General features: G+C 39.7%; 1 protein-coding gene across 1 annotated transcript; it reads right to left on the bottom strand.

Annotated features, from left to right (window-relative positions):
- Positions 1 to 14,776: 14,776 nt before the first annotated feature.
- Positions 14,777 to 18,572, bottom strand: LOC139120220 (D(1) dopamine receptor-like). Its single transcript, XM_070684426.1, has one exon. It carries the CDS (start codon positions 18,464 to 18,466, stop codon positions 17,111 to 17,113), a length of 1,356 nt encoding a protein of 451 aa, XP_070540527.1. The 5' UTR covers positions 18,467 to 18,572; the 3' UTR covers positions 14,777 to 17,110.
- Positions 18,573 to 19,458: the final 886 nt, after the last annotated feature.

Genomic DNA, 19,458 nt, shown 5'->3' with positions numbered 1-19,458 from the left:
TGCCGTGCGTCAGTCATCCTTTCAAAATTCCAGCCCTCTGATTTAGAAATGGTCCATTGCCCAGGCGTTGCACTGCTTCCCATCCAGTTAATATCGGTCGGTTTCTATCACTTCACCAGGTCAGCTAAGCTCCTTCCAATTTCATATACATTTCTCTTGCTGATTCAGGACAGAGATAGCAATCGTTAGTTGGGTGATGACTTATGCAAGATCAGGTGCGATGATAGACAGCCAATCACGTTTGAAAGTTGCTGTGTGAAAAAAAAAAATTAAAAATCTGCCGGAAATTCTGGTCACGGGAATCTTGTAATTGATAAGCTTTGTTGTGAATTTGACACGTGCTGGCTAATAAAGGAGGCAGGGATGTTTTATCGTGATCGATAATGATCACGTTTATCACGTTTTATGCACGTGCTTATCTGTGCATTACCTGATACGTGTTGTGTTTTTACTCTCTCATGGACTCTTACGCCACTCGTTAATTGTATATTGTAATGTAACGCGAAGCCTACCTAGGCTGCCTCGTGATTTTTTTCCCAAATTCCATCTGAAATTAATATGCCACTTAAACAAGCATCCGACACCAGGCATCCTTCATCATTGAAATAGGGATGCTGCCAAGATATCGAGGAAAATATAAAAACACGACAATGCAAAGGTAATGCATCGCTGCTTTTAAGTGATTTCACAAAATGAAAATTTACGTTCCAATTTTGTTAAATTAACCACATCAGCACATAGGGGCAAAGTTCGGTACACAATATAACAAAGAAATTCCAGTCATGTGCTTTCCCCTACTGTCGATTCAATCAACATCTGTCAGTTTAAATCACTTCAACAGGTTAGCGCTTTCCCTATTTCATATAAATTTGTAAATTGCCCATCAAGCTAAGGGGATACTGGATGACGCTGGAAAATATGACAAATTGCCACATCTCAATCACTTAGCCTTTTGTTATGGTTTCAGAGCATCTACCGCGTTCAATATATTAGTATCGGTTCGGATCTAGGGAAGTAATAGTTGAGATTTGCTCGTTATGTTTTTGAATGCGTCGCGTACGAGCGCCAAACACGCGTCGCCATGACAACTTAAAGCCCGAAGAATTTTTACAGGCACTGTTACCATGCCAACTAGAAGGATAGATGCTCAGTCGCGAACAGGAAGTCCTCCGCGCCGGCGGTTGATTCGTGATTATGGCGTTTCCCGTCACGGTGGCAACCGCGGCGGAGATTACTTGCTGAGAGTATAAAATGATAAATCTGTGGATCCATTATAACACAAGTCAGAAATTACAGTGAATAATAACCGAAGAAAAAATACGAATCTCAAAAAAAACAGAAATGGGGTTTGCCACTGCCTATTCATGATGCAAGTTTATACACTGTAACTTTGATGGTTTCCGTGGGTCCAATAAAATGCGATAAGCTATTGCTTTTTGATTGGAACGAAAACTCGTTCGCTATTATGCAGCGGCAGCCAACGTTATTAAAATGTTGCTTTTCAATAAGCGTACCGATGAAATAACTCGACAAAAAATAAATATTTAGACGGCGATCGAAGTGGTCTTTTGGGTCTAGATTTGAAACGTTCCGCCTGGATCCTTTATTTGGGTTTCTGTGCTTGTCTCCTGGTCGCAAGGCCAAAAGAATAAATCAATGCGTCTTCGAGATATCCTGATTAAAAGCGTGAGTCAGCGTGTACAAACATAACCACAGGATTATCCGAATGTATTGCATAATGGAACGATGGCGTCAACTTAATGAAAAGGCGATTTCGATAATCGTAAAGATATTACTGTGTCGATTCATTATACGTTGCATGCAGGTGTATTGGAGCGTACTACTTTTCCAATCATTCCGTCAGATTAAAGATAATAAATAGCGAAGCATTGGAATCAATTTGTCATCATCGAGTGGTTTTATCTTCCCTTCATGACAATATCACCGGGTTTCTTTGAGTTCTTTTCGTTCAAAAATGACTTTTTATTGTTAATTTTGTAGTTTATTTGCTTACTCACGTCTCGGGATCTTTTCATTTCGCACATTGATGCTGCAATTCTTTGCCATCACTCAAACTAGGGACGAAATAAAATACATACTGACTAGAAGTGCTTCTAGTTCGTGCTGTCAGGTTTATCGGGACTTCCACATGACTTGGACTGGTAATCCGTCCACTGAACATCCGTGGTGTACACTTTTTGGTATCGTCTGCATATATACTGCATATCAATGACTTAAAGAGCAAAGACTGTAACTAACACTTCTGGTCATTCACATGGAATAATCAAATAGTGGCGTTTGTTTATCTTTCTTCATAAGTTGTTGAAGGGAGAGGCCTTTAGCGGTCAAAGTGTGAAAAGTTGATAATAAAATATTAATCTGAATATCAGTAAATGTGCGTAATTAAAATAACCGGACACGCAATATTTTTAATGGTTTACCAATAAGCCCTTCAATTATTTTAAAGTTTTAGCATACCATATTTTACCATTGTGACTGCACCTCAGAAGTTCAGGACGTTCACAATCGCCAGTATATGTATAGAAACAAATAATCGCAGCCCATATTGGACATTCCACTACATACAATGCCAGTAATTGTGACCTGTCTACGACGGAGGTAAAACAATAACGGTAATATCACAATGCTTGGTATTCACCTCAGTGGCAAGTCAGCATGTTGGAGAGGACGCTGATTAATATGTTCGAAGGTCTGCATAATGACATGCTGATGAAGCTTCACCCCCCCCCCTCCCCCAACAAAAAAATTCTCAGGCCTGTTGGAACCTACCAGCCACGCTTGGTATGTCATTGTTGATACAATTGTCATGTTGTCGAGCTGTTTTGCCAGTCTTTATTGTTTCCTAGACAAGGTGCAGCAAACTATGAACCCATTGCAGTGCAAAATGTGTCTTTGATTTCAAGTTGTGAATGCTTTCAAAGATGGCGTAAATTCATGTAAAACTAATTATACAATACTGTATTTAGAATGCAAATGAGCTCATAATTAGCATGTTTGACATGCTCAGTAACTTTTGGTATGACCGAACTTCACTGTCCTTATGATGCTCCGCTGACGTCCAATAATATCTCAGCGTGTCAGTTGTCACCCGTAACCAAGTTACGTGAATTTATTATGCAAATCAGCTCACGCTCAGTCATCCGCGTCCCCAATAGGACTCAACAAAGTCGCTGCTCTAAGTTGATACCTGTTGACTGATATTTCCGCGAGGAGCATGCAAATGATCCTATAGGGAGTGTTCCAATGTTAAGGCAAGGGGTGGGCCGCCAAAGTCCGCGTGTAGGGGGTGTCGTCTGAAATCGAAAAAGTGTAAAGTGGGTAATAGTTTTTTCAAACAGTAGGCCTACAAAAGAGGGGCACTTGATGTACAAAGATTTCCACCCTGTCAAAAAGCCTTTGTTGCTGTGTACGGAAGCTTCGTGTTTCATTCTCCGAATTCAGTACAACGTGGTCGAAATACAAGTACATGCGTTTCATTCTGTCTTATTAACTTCTTGCCCTGGTAAGTTTATACAGGCATGTCTTACAACAGTGTTTACCAGCTGAGTGGATTCCGCAGGTTCATGGCATGCTGCGGCTGAAGTTAGATGGACCTTTGTGATTAGGCTTAACAGCTTCAGACTCCTTATATGGACACACAATTATATAAACGCAAAACACATGATACTTGACACAACTTATATTGTTTTTACTCTATTGTGGATCTGTATCAAAGTAGGATCTTTTTAAGATAATGCATTGATTACGCGATATTTATTTCAACTTTCAAGAGTAACAGCCTTCAAATAGAAATTGCGAGGTGTTTACTTATGAGATATATTGCCAATATTGGGCCAATATTAAGCGCAACATTTGACATTACACTCAAATTATTTTACATCATGGTGGATTTGTCTCAATGCAAGACCTATTTCAGATACATTTTCAAGAATATATTATTTAAAGTTCAATATCAACAGTCTCATAATAAATATTTGAGAACCCATAGGGTAATTGACGCAGGCCGCCTGATATATGGGCCCATACTACATGTAACATGCTGTTCATGATGATTTTGCCAATACAAAGTATATAAATTTGCACTGGCAGCGGCCATTACATTGCTAGCAATTGAATTAATCTGGACATAGTCCAGATTAACATAGACTGCTTCCACACCAAATAATGCTCATTGCAATATATTTGTAATGAAACTCCTAGTAAGTGTAACTACTGACAATTGCTTTTCAGGTTTTTGTTGTGTGTGTCAGAAACAGTTGCTATAGGTGTGCTTCCCACAGCATATCAGCGTACCCAGCACTCTGCCTGTTGACATTTACTCTATGCCTGTGTCCGGCGTTGGTATAGTGTTGATATAATCAAATGCAGGTCCCGGCTTCAATTTTAGTTTTCACCAACATCAATGCACATGACACACTCACAAGTTGTATTTACGACACGGGATATTTAAAATTGTTAGGAAACAAAGAGACTGTAATTGATGCATTGAGCGAAAACACCGAAAAAAATGTCTAAAGTCAGAGATATTCTAGCTTTAAGTTACACAAAGAGCAAAAATTTTGAAATGTCCAAACATCAAAATTTCCTATAGAGATGGCATGCGGCGTGGGAGAGGATTTTCGTCATTCAAAAATCTTCACACAGAAACCGGCCTGATTGATATTATAACACATCCACTAATTCTGTTCTCGGTGTTTTTTCCACTGATGTTAGATCGGCCCAATGTTTTTGACACTTTTAACGTGTACCTGGTCGGTCAAAGTGGCTGTTCTAGCCATTTGTATGACCCCTGAGCCTATGTACTGGTCAGGTGTTAATGTTAGACATCCTGTTTTCAAGTGTGTGGATTGACTGTGCAATAAATAACTTCAAAACTATATAAAAAAGCAGCCTAACTCTATCACAGAGTTTGTTTGAGACGTCATAGCAAACTGTCTACATTTAAATCCTATGAGCTGAACAAAATTTACACATAATTGCAATGACTTCCTGTCGTGGGCTCCTTTTGACTGTGCAGTGGAGGCACCATCATGTTTGCCAGACGAGTGTCCGGTTAATCCCCACAAAGCGAAGTTTTTTCGAATGATGCTTTGCGTAATTTTCTAGTCACAACGCAGGGTGGGAAAAATCAGAATGCTAGTTAAAGGATGAATAATAAGAGCGAAGTTCGGATTTCTCAATGCACATTTGCTCTCAGTCCCGGTAACGTTAAACTTGATCTTCATAACCTTGCTGACATTGACATGCTGTTTACCTCTTGGTTTGTAACGCGGGCTCATGGTGCGATTTAATTTGCTAGGTAAAGGAAAGTCAATTTTTAATTGTTAAAATTGATTTCAAGTTAATTCAGAAAGTGCTCTAAGCCAAAAAGGTAAGGGATTACCAATCTAAAAGTAAGAACCAATCTTTGACTTTTCGGGTATCATTAGTGTAATAAGGTCAAAAAAAAAATTGTGCTGTTCCGATAGCATGGCTTCCAAAAATAGGGTATTTAGGTCGGCAGGAATTTTTTTCAAAATGCTTTTATTTTTAAATATCCATTTTTCAGGGGTTCTGGGCGCTCAAACACTGCCTAAAACATATCCAGAAAAATGTATCATACATATAAAAGGAAAAACCCCATAAAAGACATCCTCGTTCAAGCAGATATCAAATGCCAAGTAACGAACGCGTGATTTAACAGTTTTTTATCCTTTTTTTTACTTCCGTGTTTACGTAGCTCTAAAAAGTTTAGGATCGGCAGGTAAAAACTAGGGTAGTCGGGTTATCGGAACAGCTCATTTTTTTCTTATTCGGCCTAGTAGAGAGGTAAAGTAAACTTATAAATATTAATAGACTTGGCCAGTTGTGACTCTTGGCTCTGATAGTCATATCTTGCCCTGTGTAGATTTGTGTTGGGAAGTCTAGTTTATTAACCATTTTCTATAAGGAGTCATAAAAATTATTTTATTTCTCTTAGTTTGAGGTGGGCGCAAGAAGAATTCGCCGGGCAACCCCCGGCTATGATAACTGAACGCTCCCTTATGGTAGGTGTTCGACGCCAACTTAATCAAACTTTCAAATAGATTAAAACGATGCAAATATGAAGTAGGATCAAGTTTAGTGTAATCAGTGTTTACTTACTGACTCATCGAAATGTATAGTAGATTACATAATGTGAATCAGTGACTGATGAATATGCTACCACCATCACACTATCAGCACAACAGTACCAGGCGCCAAATGTAAAAAAATTAATTTACACAATCAAGCTTTTTTTAGAGATAGAAAAGATGGAAAATGTACATATAGAGAGGAATTATATATATATATATATATATATATATATATATATATATATATATACACATATATATATATGTGTGCGTGTGTATACACATACGTACATACAGATACATTGCCCACACGTTTGCGTATGCATACATATACATAGTAAAAAATACGCGCACGCATATAGCGTATTCATTCATACATGTAGAATACATACATACATACATACATACATACATACATACATACATACATACATACATACGTATACATACATACATACATACATACATACATAAATACATACATACATACATACATACATACATACATACATACATACATACATACATACACAGACTATAGAGCCTGGACAGGGGTCGAGCCTCGACGCGAAAACATTTATATACATAGAACCTCGTTCTGACTTACTGATACAGCTGGACCTCGTTCTGACTTACTGATACAGCTGCAAAATTTTACATACATAGAACCTCGTTCTGACTTATGATAGAGCTGCAAAATTTTATATACATAGAACCTCGTTCTGACTTACTGATAAAGCTGCAAAATTTTATATACGTAGAACCTCGTTCTGACTTACTGATAGAGCTGCAAAATTTTACATACATAGAACCTCGTCCTGACTTACTGATAAAGCTGCAAAATTTTATATACATAGAACCTCGTCCTGACTTACTGATAGAGCTGCAAAATTTTATATACATAGAACCTCGTCCTGACTTACTGACAGAGCTGCAAAATTTTATATACATAGAACCTCGTCCTGACTTACTGATAGAGCTGCAAAATTTTATATACATAGAACCTCGTCCTGACTTACTGATAGAGCTGCAAAATTTTATACACATAGGACCTCGTCCTGACTTACTGATAGAGCTGCAAACTTTTATATACATAGAACCTCGTCCTGACTTACTGATAGAGCTGCAAAATTTTATACACATAGGACCTCGTCCGGACTTACTGATAGAGCTGCAAAATTTATACACATAGGACCTCGCTCTAACTTACTGATACAGCCGCAAAATTATATATATGAACTTGTTCTGGCTGACTAATACAACCGCAAAACGATGCTGTGCGTTCCCGGCGTTGAAGGTGCTGGACGGGAGGCGGTAGGCCTCTCGCGCCGCGCTGGGAAAACACAGTATCGTACGCAGGGCCATGGAGCTAAGAATGATCCAGGCTAGGTGCAATTATTGTAGCCCATATGCCGTGCGCGTGGGCTGGCTTTTCTGACCTGTTTCCTTTGCAGCGCTGGTCTGTAGCGGCTGCTGCTTCACAGCAACACGTTAGGAAAAGACCGCGCACAGCCCGGCCGGCTGTGGGCTGCCTTTTTTGCGGCTAGATCCTGGCAAGACTAAAGCTGATACATACATAGTGCTAGCTCTGCATGGCAGGGCTGTGTGTTACCGGCGTTATACGGCCTCCCACCACAAGAGCCACCATGGGAGGCCGTATATAACGCCGGTAACACACAGCCCTGCCATGAAGAGCTAGCATAGTGCTAGCGCTTATGCTATTCAAGTGCATTTGAACTTTCCGGTTTATTTTGTGCTAGCGACAACAATGACCGTGGTTTTGCTATCACGAGAGATCACCACTGATCTTGGCTGTTCGTAGAAGCACAGTCCCTCCACGGGACCGTGGTAGAAGAAAGGACATGCGCTAGACGTCGACCACACAGTGCTCGTTCACTGCAGGTCACTGCAGTCGGCTGTGCAACCTACTTTCGCGGTCTACAGAGTTAAGAGAATAAAGACAAAAATTTAATTCGGAAATTTTGGTGCAATAAACCCAGGCACTATGACGGATGAAGGCAAATTTGTGCAACAAGACAGCAATTCTTGGACTTTCCTCGGGGCATTCGACGCAAGGAGAATGGCAGTACACAGAGCATGGTGCTTGGTTGTGTTTACGAGAATTAGAAACGATCAGACATTCCAATTCACCAGTCAATCAGCGACACTCAGCCGATAGAGTATATGAGATTCATTGAACATGGCATGAAGGTAGAAAGAGATCTCTTGCGACCTCCATGCCGTCTTCAATGAATCTCATATACTCTGTCGGTTGAGCGTCGCTGATTTTATACTGGTGTTTGAGTGTCTGATCATTTCTAATTCTCGTAAACACAACCGTTGTATTAGGGACTGGTCAGTGTCTTTGGCTTAGGGGGCGGTGGATTATTTTTTGCCGACGTCAAAAAGTGGCTGAACCCCCCCTTCCAACTTTCGAAAACAGGGTGACCCCCCAGTGTGAAACAAAGGTTAACAAAAGGTGGAATATAAATTGAATAATTCAGTATATATATATACATATATATATATATATATATATATATATATATATATATATATATATATATATATATATATTTTCGGGAGTATATTTTCAACAATCAGTCATTCTGTGTTTTAATGAAATTGGTGTCATGTCAGTTGTAAGATATGAACTTAAAAGTGTCAATTCTAAGTTTGAGTACAGTATTTTGAATGCGTTGTATGTATTCCAACTCTCTTTATGCATAAGCAGATGTCCAGAAACTATTGTAAGGAAAATGTGATTGAAATTATAGTGCATCTTGCTTCTTATAGAGAAAACAGAAAGTATCAGGAACTTGCCATGCTTTTCATATGAAGGGCATGCTGAAAAATATGTTTGATATTTTACAGAAATGCGCCCAAGGGTGCGCCGAAAAATTTTAAACATACAGATATCTCAAATATATATATGTCAAATATATAAAGTTTTGCACTAGGACAGGGGTCTAAAAATATGTCTTATTATTGTTAAAGTAACGTGCCCGAAGGGCGCCCTAAAATGCAACTCAATGCTGAAATTTGAGGCTGGCACAATGCATTTTATGCAATTATGAGCCCTCGTTGAACTTGAAAAACACACTGACCCCCCTATTGGGCATTTCAAAAACATGGTGCCCCCCATCACCAAAGTCAAAAACAGGGTGACCCAATGAATCCACCGCCCCTCTGGCTGAAGCAACTGACTAGTCCCTTAGCTCCATGCCCCATGCTCCTTCTGTCAGTGTCAAATGCCCCGAGCCCGAAGAAAGTCAAGACCAAGCATTGCTGTCTTTTTACTCAAATTTATCTTCATCCATCATTGTGCATGGGTTTATTGCACCAAGATTTCAGTGTTAAATTTTTGTCTTTATTCTCGTAACTGTGTAGACCGCGAAAGTTCGTTGCACAGCTGACGGACTTCAGCGGTCTCAGTGAACGATCTTTGTATGGTTGACGCCGTTGTATGGTTGACGAGTAGCCCTGCGTACAGGTCTGTGTGTTCCAGGCCGTATAACGCGGGAACTCACAGACATGTACACAGGGCTAGGCTGCGAGCAGCCCAGATCAGTGGTGATCTCACCTGATAGCAATACCACGATTATTGTTGTGGCTACCTTACTAGATCAAAATAAACCGGAAAGTTCAAATGCACGTGAATAGCACAAGCGCCAGCACTATGCGTGTATTGGCTTTCGTCTTGCCAGGGTCTAGCCGCGTACGATACCGGGCAGAGTTCAATCACGCTTTATGATCACCAGGTATTACACTCAATCCAAGACGAGTCTGTATGTAAAAGTTTCCCACGGAGTCTGTGTATAAAATTCCCAGCTAGCTGTATGTAAAATTTTCCCGCCGAGTCTGTGTATAAAACTTCCTAGCTGGCTGTATGTAAAATTTTCCAACCGAGTCTGTGTATAAAACTTCCCAGCTAGCTGTATGTAAAATTTTCGCACCGAGTCTGTGTATAAAACTTCCCAGCTGGCTGTATGTAAAATTTTCCCACCGAGTCTGTGTATAAACTTCCCAGCTAGCTGTATGTAAAATTTTCGCACCGAGTCTGTGTATAAAACTTCCCAGCTAGCTGTATGTAAAAATTTTCCCACCGAGTCTATGTATAAAACTTCCCAGCGTGTAAATTTCCAAGTCCCATCTATGTGAAAATAAATTTCCGAGTCCCATCTATGTGAAAACGTTAACGAGACTGTATATAAAGTTTTGCAGTTGGTATTACGTGTATATAAATTTTACAGCTGTATGTATGCAAAGTGAAAACGAGGTTGAATGTAAATATTTTCGAGACATACGCTTACAGTTGAAAAAATGTACATTCAACCTCGTTTTCAACTGTATGTCGAAAGCGAGGCTGAATGTAAATATTTCGAGACAAGCTCACAGTTGAAAAAATGTACATTCAACCTCGTTTTCAACTGTATGTCGAAAGCGAGGCTGAATGTAAATATTTTCGAGACAAGCTCACAGTGAAAAAAATTACATTCAACCTCGTTTTCAACTGTATGTCGAAAGCGAGGCTGATTGTAAATTTATCCAAGTCCAGGCTCTATGTATTTATGTAATGTATGTATGTATGTATGTATGTATGTATGTATGTATGTATGTATGTATGTATGTATGTATGTATGCATGTATGTATCTGTGTTTGTTTATATGTATGTATAGTGTGTGTGTTTATGCATGTTTTTGCGAATGTATGTGTGCACATACGTATGTATGTATGTATGTATGTATGTATGTATGTATGTATGTACGTATTTATGCATGTATGTATGTATGTATTCTACATGTATAAATGCATACCCTATATGCGTATATATATATATATATATATAATATATATATATATATATATATATATATATATATATATATATATATATAATTTCTCTCTATATATACATTTTCCATCTTTTCTATCTCTAAAAAGCTTGATTGTGTAAATTAATTTTTTTACATTTGGCGCCTGGTACAACTGACTTTTGCAATTACTTATATGAACCCATGATGGAGTCTAAAACACCCCGTGCAGTCTGTATTGTCGTATGGTCTAATTGCTTAGTTGAATACTGAATATGGCATGGAACAGCCATCACCCATCGTGTGAAATAGGATATTCACCCTTTGCGTGAAATAGAATATGACTGCTCTCTCACTTTATGTTTATTCGTTCACTATCCACGCCGCGACTCCTGATTCTTTTCCCCGGCCCTATTCCTCTCTCTTTCCCTATCTCTTTTTGTTTGTTTGTTTGTTCGTTCGTTCGTTTGTTCGTCTGTCTGTCTGTCTGTCTGTCTGTCTGTCTGTCTGTCTGTCTGTCTAACTGGCTGGCTATCACCCTGCCTCTTTTTCTGTAGTGTGTGTATCTATGTCTCTCCCCTTCTATATTAAGTCTGTGTGTCAATTTGTCTGTCCGTCTGCAAGTGCCTACCAGCTTTTCTCTGTGTGTATTTGTGTATAGACACACACACACACACATACATACATGATACATACATACATACATACATACATACATACATACATACATACATACATATATATATATACATACATACATACAGAGACATACAGAAAGACATACAGACAATAAAAAACAGACAGACAGACAAACAGAGACAGACATATACAGAGCGACAGACATATCGACGACATGTGAGGTGAATTATCCATAATTGAGTCATAACGGAGTCAGATTTACATCGACAGACAAACTTGCAAACAGATAGAAATTGACGATCACATCTTTTTTTCTAATCAAGTGATTCAGCCTTTAAAAAGAGAGGATCGGAAATTATGTAGCAACGGATACGGTTGTGAGTAAACGAAACGGCGAGTGCGGCGATTAATTTCCTTTCACAACTGCAAGCAACTAATGTTTGATACCGTGGATGTTGCGCATTTTCACGCTGTGCTGATTTTAATCCCTAGTGATACATATTTTAAGTGATGTGTCTCTTTGTAACATCTTTTCGGCATGTTATTTCGATATCACCTGTCACTGCTCGATATTTCAATTATTCGCTGATCTAGCGGAATCGATAAAAAATTAACGGCTTTTCGAAGAAATTTTCATTTCGATAGCTCACTGAATATTTTAGTTCCGACAATCTGACGTTCGTCATCGGCGCACTTTGAATCGAAGCTAGGGAGTCCGGACGCGATCTCAACCCTGAGAGAGTGGCACAGTAAAGTGCTCTTTTTTCTTGTGGACACCCTGGAACAATTTTAATCGGAACGATAACATATCCTCCGCGCGCGCTCGCTCTCGAAATGGTGAAAGGTCGGGATTCTGATGTACCGGTCTTCTTTTTTCGCAATATCGCTCGATCTGCCAATAAAGTGTGTAATATAATGGTCATTCCATTCACAGTATGCATTTAAAAGAGGTTTTTAAAAATGTCACAAAAAATTATGCCACTTTATGCGGAACAATTTTTTTCAAATATCTCTCTAATTATTTTAAATATAAATATGTTGACATTCAATAAATGTATCAAATTAGTCTTTTCATTGACTGCCATTTATGAAATAAAAATAACACTTAACACAATCATCATTTAAATCTTTATTTTATCAGTTAGATCGCGATAATTTTTTCCCAGTTTTTTTTTGTTTTCTCATTTGAGGCTCTTGATAGCCCAACAAATTGGTAGAGTGAATTATGAGCGAATCGAACACTTCACACAGTAGGTTTCGCATAAGTGGAAATGAATCTACTGATAGAATTCGCTTAATTGACTATCCGCGCTGATGGATCTTGATGGCGGCCCGATGACACGAAATGTGATCGGCTATACTGTTGTTGCAGCGCTGTGTGACCTTGCTGCATAGTGCATCGATCGAAATTCACCTAGTTCTCCAGATCATATTAAACACGTAGGTGACCAATCGTCTTCTTTTATGTCCTCCACGCGTCGCTTAAACACACAAATCTCCACGAGCAACAAGGGTGATTCGTATTGAATGTAAAATGTCTCGCTCTTACCTACACTAGCGGGCACTCCTGACAGTGAAAGGGGAATTCGTTGAAATTCGGTAATATAGTAGCAGTGACATTTTGCAGATACTGATATTATCATCAAAAGTGGACGACTATTCATATTTGTAGAGTTAGAAAAATACACAGTAGAGTAAACGCTGTAATTTAGTCGTCGATATCAGGCGAGCCGCGACGTCACAGGGCCTGTCACAGCCGCTAAATCATAACCGGAACAAGGACTTTCATACTTTAAGGGCTTGCGAATGACGTCGAGCACAATCGCAGCGAATTATGAATAACAGCAACCCAATGGCAATGTGAAAAAATAAGTAACTCTGATTGCTTTTAAAATCCGAGATCCTTTTTGATGTGGTGACTGACATGTGACACTGAAATTCTACCGAAGGGCCCCTTTCGAGAAAACAGTCCCTATGGCAACACGTCCAGTCCCCGAACATGATTTTTGAAACCTCTAAATCGCTTGGCATTGTATCGCTGACGTCATCTATACCCGACCGCTAAGTGAAATCATGCACAATAGAAAAGTGACTGCCCTGCTGAATAGCTTATTAATAGAAATTTATAAGCCCCACGGCTGTTGTCAGAAATTGAATCAGCAGGACAAACAGAGGGAAATGAGATAAAAAGATGGAAATGAATTATATAATATAAAAAGTGGATAATAATGCGACAAAATAATTAAATACTTTTTTTCTACAGAACCTGATATGTCAATACGCGACAAATAATTATTAAGACTACGTTTTTCATCCTTTATATCTTGACGGACTTATATTGCATATTACTTCATTAAAATATTAAGCAATTGGAAGTCGCTCATTTTAGGGAGGCTGTGGTGAGCGCACAGTTTCCAAATCGGTCATAGAAACTCACACGCAGCAGCCTACACGTTAAGATATTACACTTTGGGGGCTCGGAAAATGGAATGCCCCATCGTTAATCACACTACAGGCTGAAGGAATATATTTTACTGAGTCTTTAAAATAGAAAGAAGTTGCTTGTTTTCATTACCAGCAAACCATTTTTCTAAATCCATTCATGCTGATTCAAGTGGTAGTTCTAGTTTTTCTGAAGAAACATTGAAAAAACCCACTACTGAACGCCCCTGGTTAAAAAAAAATTAACTAGAGTTTGGTTGGACGCAGACAAGCATTTTATGATTTTGTGTGAGTCTTTTGTATAGTCTTGTCCCTGGGATTCTTGAATCGTCACCTCTCCAAATTTGCAAAAGATTTTAATCGCTGACACTGACTCGGCAGAAACGATTTTTAGCTGAGTGGGAAACTTAATATGTAAGAAGGCCTGTTGAAAAAAACGATTGCCGTTTTTCAGAGCCATTATATCATGACGTCATCGGAAGGAAGTTATGAACGCTCAAGTTTCGAATACATTGAATTCCTATTAATCTGCTCCGAGTATGATTTCGTTAACTTGAGATAACTTCTGAGCGACCTTGCAGTTATTTGATTACGTGCTAATGCTTAATGGCGTGAGCAATTGAAATTGTGTGCTTTTGTCAATCAATGAGCCCCCTTTTGCTTAGCCGCTCCTTATACCGTATGGGAGAGAGCGCGCGGGGGTGACAGACGTAAACAAAAATACGGTATCGTAAAAGACGAATCTAGACACAGGTTTTAAGATCGTGGGAAAGGTACCCAAAGTACGCTTTTCCGGTGAATTTTATTGATAAATAGATCATTCAGTTAGACACCGAAGTGGAACAATAGAATATATTCAAAACGAAAGACCTGAGAGCGGAAAGTATACCTTGAGGTAAGATTTAACACACAATGGCAATGTGTAAGTCTATGAGATTAAGACGTTGCCAGTATTAGGAACTATGTATACATGGAGTAACATGCGTCGGACGGAATCTTCCCGAAACAAGAGTTCCTAATATATTTGAGATCTACTACAAGTAAATAAGATTGTAATTAACCTTATTACTTGCAGGCTATTATTCAGTGGGCAGCCGAGATATCCATTCACCCTTCACGTTAGTCTTGACTCCAACTCTCCGTGGCGAACAACGCAGTCTAGCGCTTGCCATTCCAAGATGTCATTGCAAACGTTTAAGGTCCTATCCGTAAAGACAACCCTCACACCACTTGGGCAAGACTGAGGAAGGCTGGGCCAACACTGACTATTTTACAAGTGACATAATCCTTTTGGATCAAGTTGCTTAAAAATGCTGAGGGCGCTCCTTAAAAAAATCCATTGTTTTCATAATGGTAATCGGGCCCAGCGATCTTCAGGTAGGCCTTACTTTTGCAATACCCTTTTTGCAAGATAGTGATATGGTTAAGACAAACGAGACTTGTTTTTTTGAAAGTGTGATTGCGTGACAACAGTCAGCGGGCCAGCGCTGCCGTTATCTCGAGCAGTGGATTTGCCCGTTACTTTCTCTAAAGTTTGTGTGCAAAGATCAAGTCACTCATGTGCGATACTGAAAACATGAACTTGATGGTCAAAGCCTACTGCCTACTCGTATGTTTAAAATTGAATGACGTTTTAACCTTTTTCTCAAGGTGACAAACATTGTGTTTCAATACTATTACAATTATTATCTTGTAGGCCTGATGAGTGAGGGTATGGCCAGTTAACCGGAATAGAGCTTGAATGTATAACGCAATTAAGCATATTTAACGAAGTGCAAAAATTGTACACATTGCAACTCGTGCGAAATAAAAATGTTTTGAATATTAATGAATCAATAAGTGAGCGACTACAAGAACTAATAAATGAAGATAAAATACAAATATAAATAAAAAATGATTACAAGAACATACATTTCAACATCATGTTGGTACCGTTGAAAGGCCTTCAATTTCAATTTCACTTGTTCAATTTTGATTCTATGAACGAACATGTTGCTCGAATCTTAGACATGACCTTGAAAACATAGAATAAGGTGGATCGTTCGAGAATTGCTCGATTTCATTTGAATATCACAAAAAAGATTTCCAATGTAAGCGAAAAGTGCAAGCTTTCGACTGCTGTATTAAAAAATTAAGAGCTACCTTTTCGACGGCAAAAATCCACCTCAGAAGTAGAGGGATATTTTCTGTGCGAAACCAAAAAATTCAGGAGAGTTTGAGACTACTGTTGCCCAATTATTTTCAGAACATGTTAAATTCATTTATATTTTGATGACGTCACAAGGTCTACGATTGGTAACTCCGGCCTTGTAACCCCTGAAGCACAACACTATTAATTGTTCGCCTACGAATAAAATTAATCATATTCTTAATGGATATTACAAATTTCCAAGGCAACAGTTGCTTAGCAGTTTAGGTCTTTCGGTAATTATTATCATTACTTGGCAATGATCTTGGAGGGAGGGGAAACCCGGTCTCACCCATACGCGACATGGCCATCTCTTAGCAAATGGTTTTATGGAACTCGATGCGAAATTACTCGGGCAAAGATGTCATTAAAATACCGAAGTACAACAAATTAAAGAGACTCTTTAAAACAATCGTCCTTACGTTTGAAATTACAATAAAAAGATGTGTTCATTGATATTCTTGCTTGCATATTGCATGTGTTTGACTGATATGAACAAAAAAAATTGTTCCAGACTGATGTTTAGAAATTGTCAAAAAATCGACAATTTTATGCATAAAAAAGCAGACATAATTTTAGTAGTAAATCACACGACACCGCAGTGCTCTGTCGATTAATAATACTGCTGATGTAAGATCAACGATTTCGTCATTCCAAGCATTTTATACCCTAAACAATACTAGAAGCTATGTTGATTTAGACATTTTTATTGATGTATTTACCCGTTCAATCTTCGGCGCGACCTTTCAATGAAAGTCAGATCTATTATGAATTCCATATTACCTTGAGCCATCGTTTAACTTAACTGTTTGTATTCTATAAATTTGATTCTCGGAGCAGTCGATGGATTGGGTAAATAAGTAAACCTGACCGCAATTCTGAATGGACAGTCTTGGTTTTACGCAAGAGGTCATGCCCTTGACACCGATAGGTCTCTCAGAGGCGTTCTCGGTGTCCTCGGCGAGGACGGAATTTCCAGCGAATCGGCGACAACGGTTGATCTAACGGACGGCAGGTTCTGCGAGTAGTTCGTCAAGGAATTGGAATTCTCATCGTCGAACATTTCCACGTCGCCGATGCAGAAGAAGAATCGCGCCAGGATGGAGAGGAACACCTTGCGGAAACCCGCGTTGAGGCGAATGTACATGGCCGGGATGATGGCCGCGTCGCAGGTGGCCAACCAGCAGGAGATTTTTTGGACGGTCGGGCTGACACAACGAGGGCAGTACGAGCGTGCGCACTGTATGGCATAAAAGGGAGTCCAACAGACGATGAAAATGCCTAGAATAATTCCCAGTTTTTTGCACGCTCGGGCTTCGATTGATTTGTTAATTGCAGGGACACTAGCGGCCGATCTGTCACCGTTTTCATTGTTTATGCCGTTCTGCGCAAGAGGCTCCACGACAATATTGATACGTCGACTTCGCAGCCTTGTCGCTCGGTACACTTGACAGAATATGACAAGCATCATGACGGACGGGGCGGCAAATGACAGAACAAAATAGCTGAGCGCCGCCTGTATGCTCAACTGATAGAAACAGATGGCTCCCCTGTCAGTCTTGACGAAATTTTTCTCGTTAATTCCAAACGTATTCCAACCTGTACAAACGGGCGTAAAAGCATACACGACAGAAGCGACCCAAATAACGGAGATTGCGACACAAACTCTGAACTTGGACATCAGAAATTTGTATCGGAATGGCTGCTTTATCGCTAAACAGCGATCAACACTTATGAGTATAAGGTTTAAAACGGACGCAATTCCGCACATGACGTCCATGGCTATCCACAGATCGCAGAACGTGGACCCGAAGTACCACTGGCCGGAGAGATCGGTTACCGCCCTGAAGGGCATCACGAAGAGTCCCGTAAGCAGGTCCGAGACCGCCAGGCTGGTGATTATGAAATTGGAAGAAGTTCGCAGACGCTTGAATGTGAACACTGCATAGAAGATGAGGCAATTGCCGAACAGCGTGAATACCGTTATTCCCAAGAGAAGTGTTCCAACTGGTATCTCGACCGTCAGCGAATCGAAGGTCGTATTGGCGGCTTCCAGTTCGGGATGCGTGCTGATTTCCCGTCCAGTTGGTGGCTCTGCAGACGACGAGGCTTTGACTGTTGACTGCATGGTTTCAATTCTAGGAAACGATCGACGCACAGCGACAGTGAACGATGCTTGCACATCGAAGACCACCCGGTTGCAGGAGCCTCGTACAAACCAGGAGGCCCAATGGCCGTTTGATAAAACAACGGCAATACCGCACATAAAATCAAGGCATCAATGCAAAGCTTTTCGAACGCTGCGTCGCAGTCATCTCGCTGTCGACTCGGGGAAAGGCTGTCTGATGGATGCCTGAGAAGGCGATATCTAAACAACTAAAACGGAATTCGAGTATCACAGGACAAAAAGGTACTGATCCACGCATGTCAGAGTATACCTATCGTAGCCATGGCAACAACGCTTCGATATCACGTGGTCATCCTTGGTTAAACATCTGATTTATTACATTAACTTTGTGTGTGCATGTATGTGTTGTATTTACGACAGACAATTTTAAAATACGGCGATTTTTACCCGAATTTACTCTCTCCTTATGCAAACACCTCAGCGGCGAGCAAAATGTGTCTTACTTCATTTCGAACGAACTGGCGCTTGAAACAAGCAAATTGACGTTGCTCGTATTTCAATAAGGCAAAAAAAAGATATAGTCAATTAAAATTGTGCAGAGAGCATCCCCCTTGAAGACTGAATTTATCACCCGATCGTATGATTATTATTTGTTAACATTTTCCATTTTATATATAGCAGAATAGTTAAGTTGTGTAGCTCAGGCATACACCTTAAATCCCAAGTAAACCCCCCGGAACGCGGAAAACTATTAAATATCGAGGACCCTTCCCTATCTGTATTTGATGATTCAATATAACTCTCAAATGTTCCTCAAAACTAAGTTTCTTTAAAGGTATACAGTCACCTGTTATCTAAATATGCCCATATATGGTCAAAGGGGCGTTCCTTGGTATTCAAAATGCCCATGTGAGGGCGCTGTTTTTTAAAAAGCGGCCACCCGCTTAAAATCTTTGATTGGTTAGATTTTCCTCTTTCCATGGTAACTGTGGAATAATTGGAACAGGTGAATATATACCTATAAGAATAAATGGGTCTTCGGGCTTGGGAGGAAAATGCAAAGATTAGATATATGGTTGTTTTCCTCGTGAGTACTGACTCGCCTCATATGTGTTTGTAATTATTGCTGC

This window comes from Ptychodera flava, chromosome 20 (genome assembly GCF_041260155.1).
Source record: "Ptychodera flava strain L36383 chromosome 20, AS_Pfla_20210202, whole genome shotgun sequence".
In the NCBI taxonomy this organism is placed as follows: Eukaryota; Metazoa; Hemichordata; class Enteropneusta; family Ptychoderidae; genus Ptychodera; species Ptychodera flava.
This window is presented reverse-complemented; position numbering and strand designations above follow the sequence as displayed.

Excerpts from the sequence above, each read along its gene's own strand:
- LOC139120220 (XM_070684426.1), bottom strand. The coding sequence starts at position 18,466 with ATGTGCGGTATTGCCGTTGTTTTATCAAACGGCCATTGGGCCTCCTGG.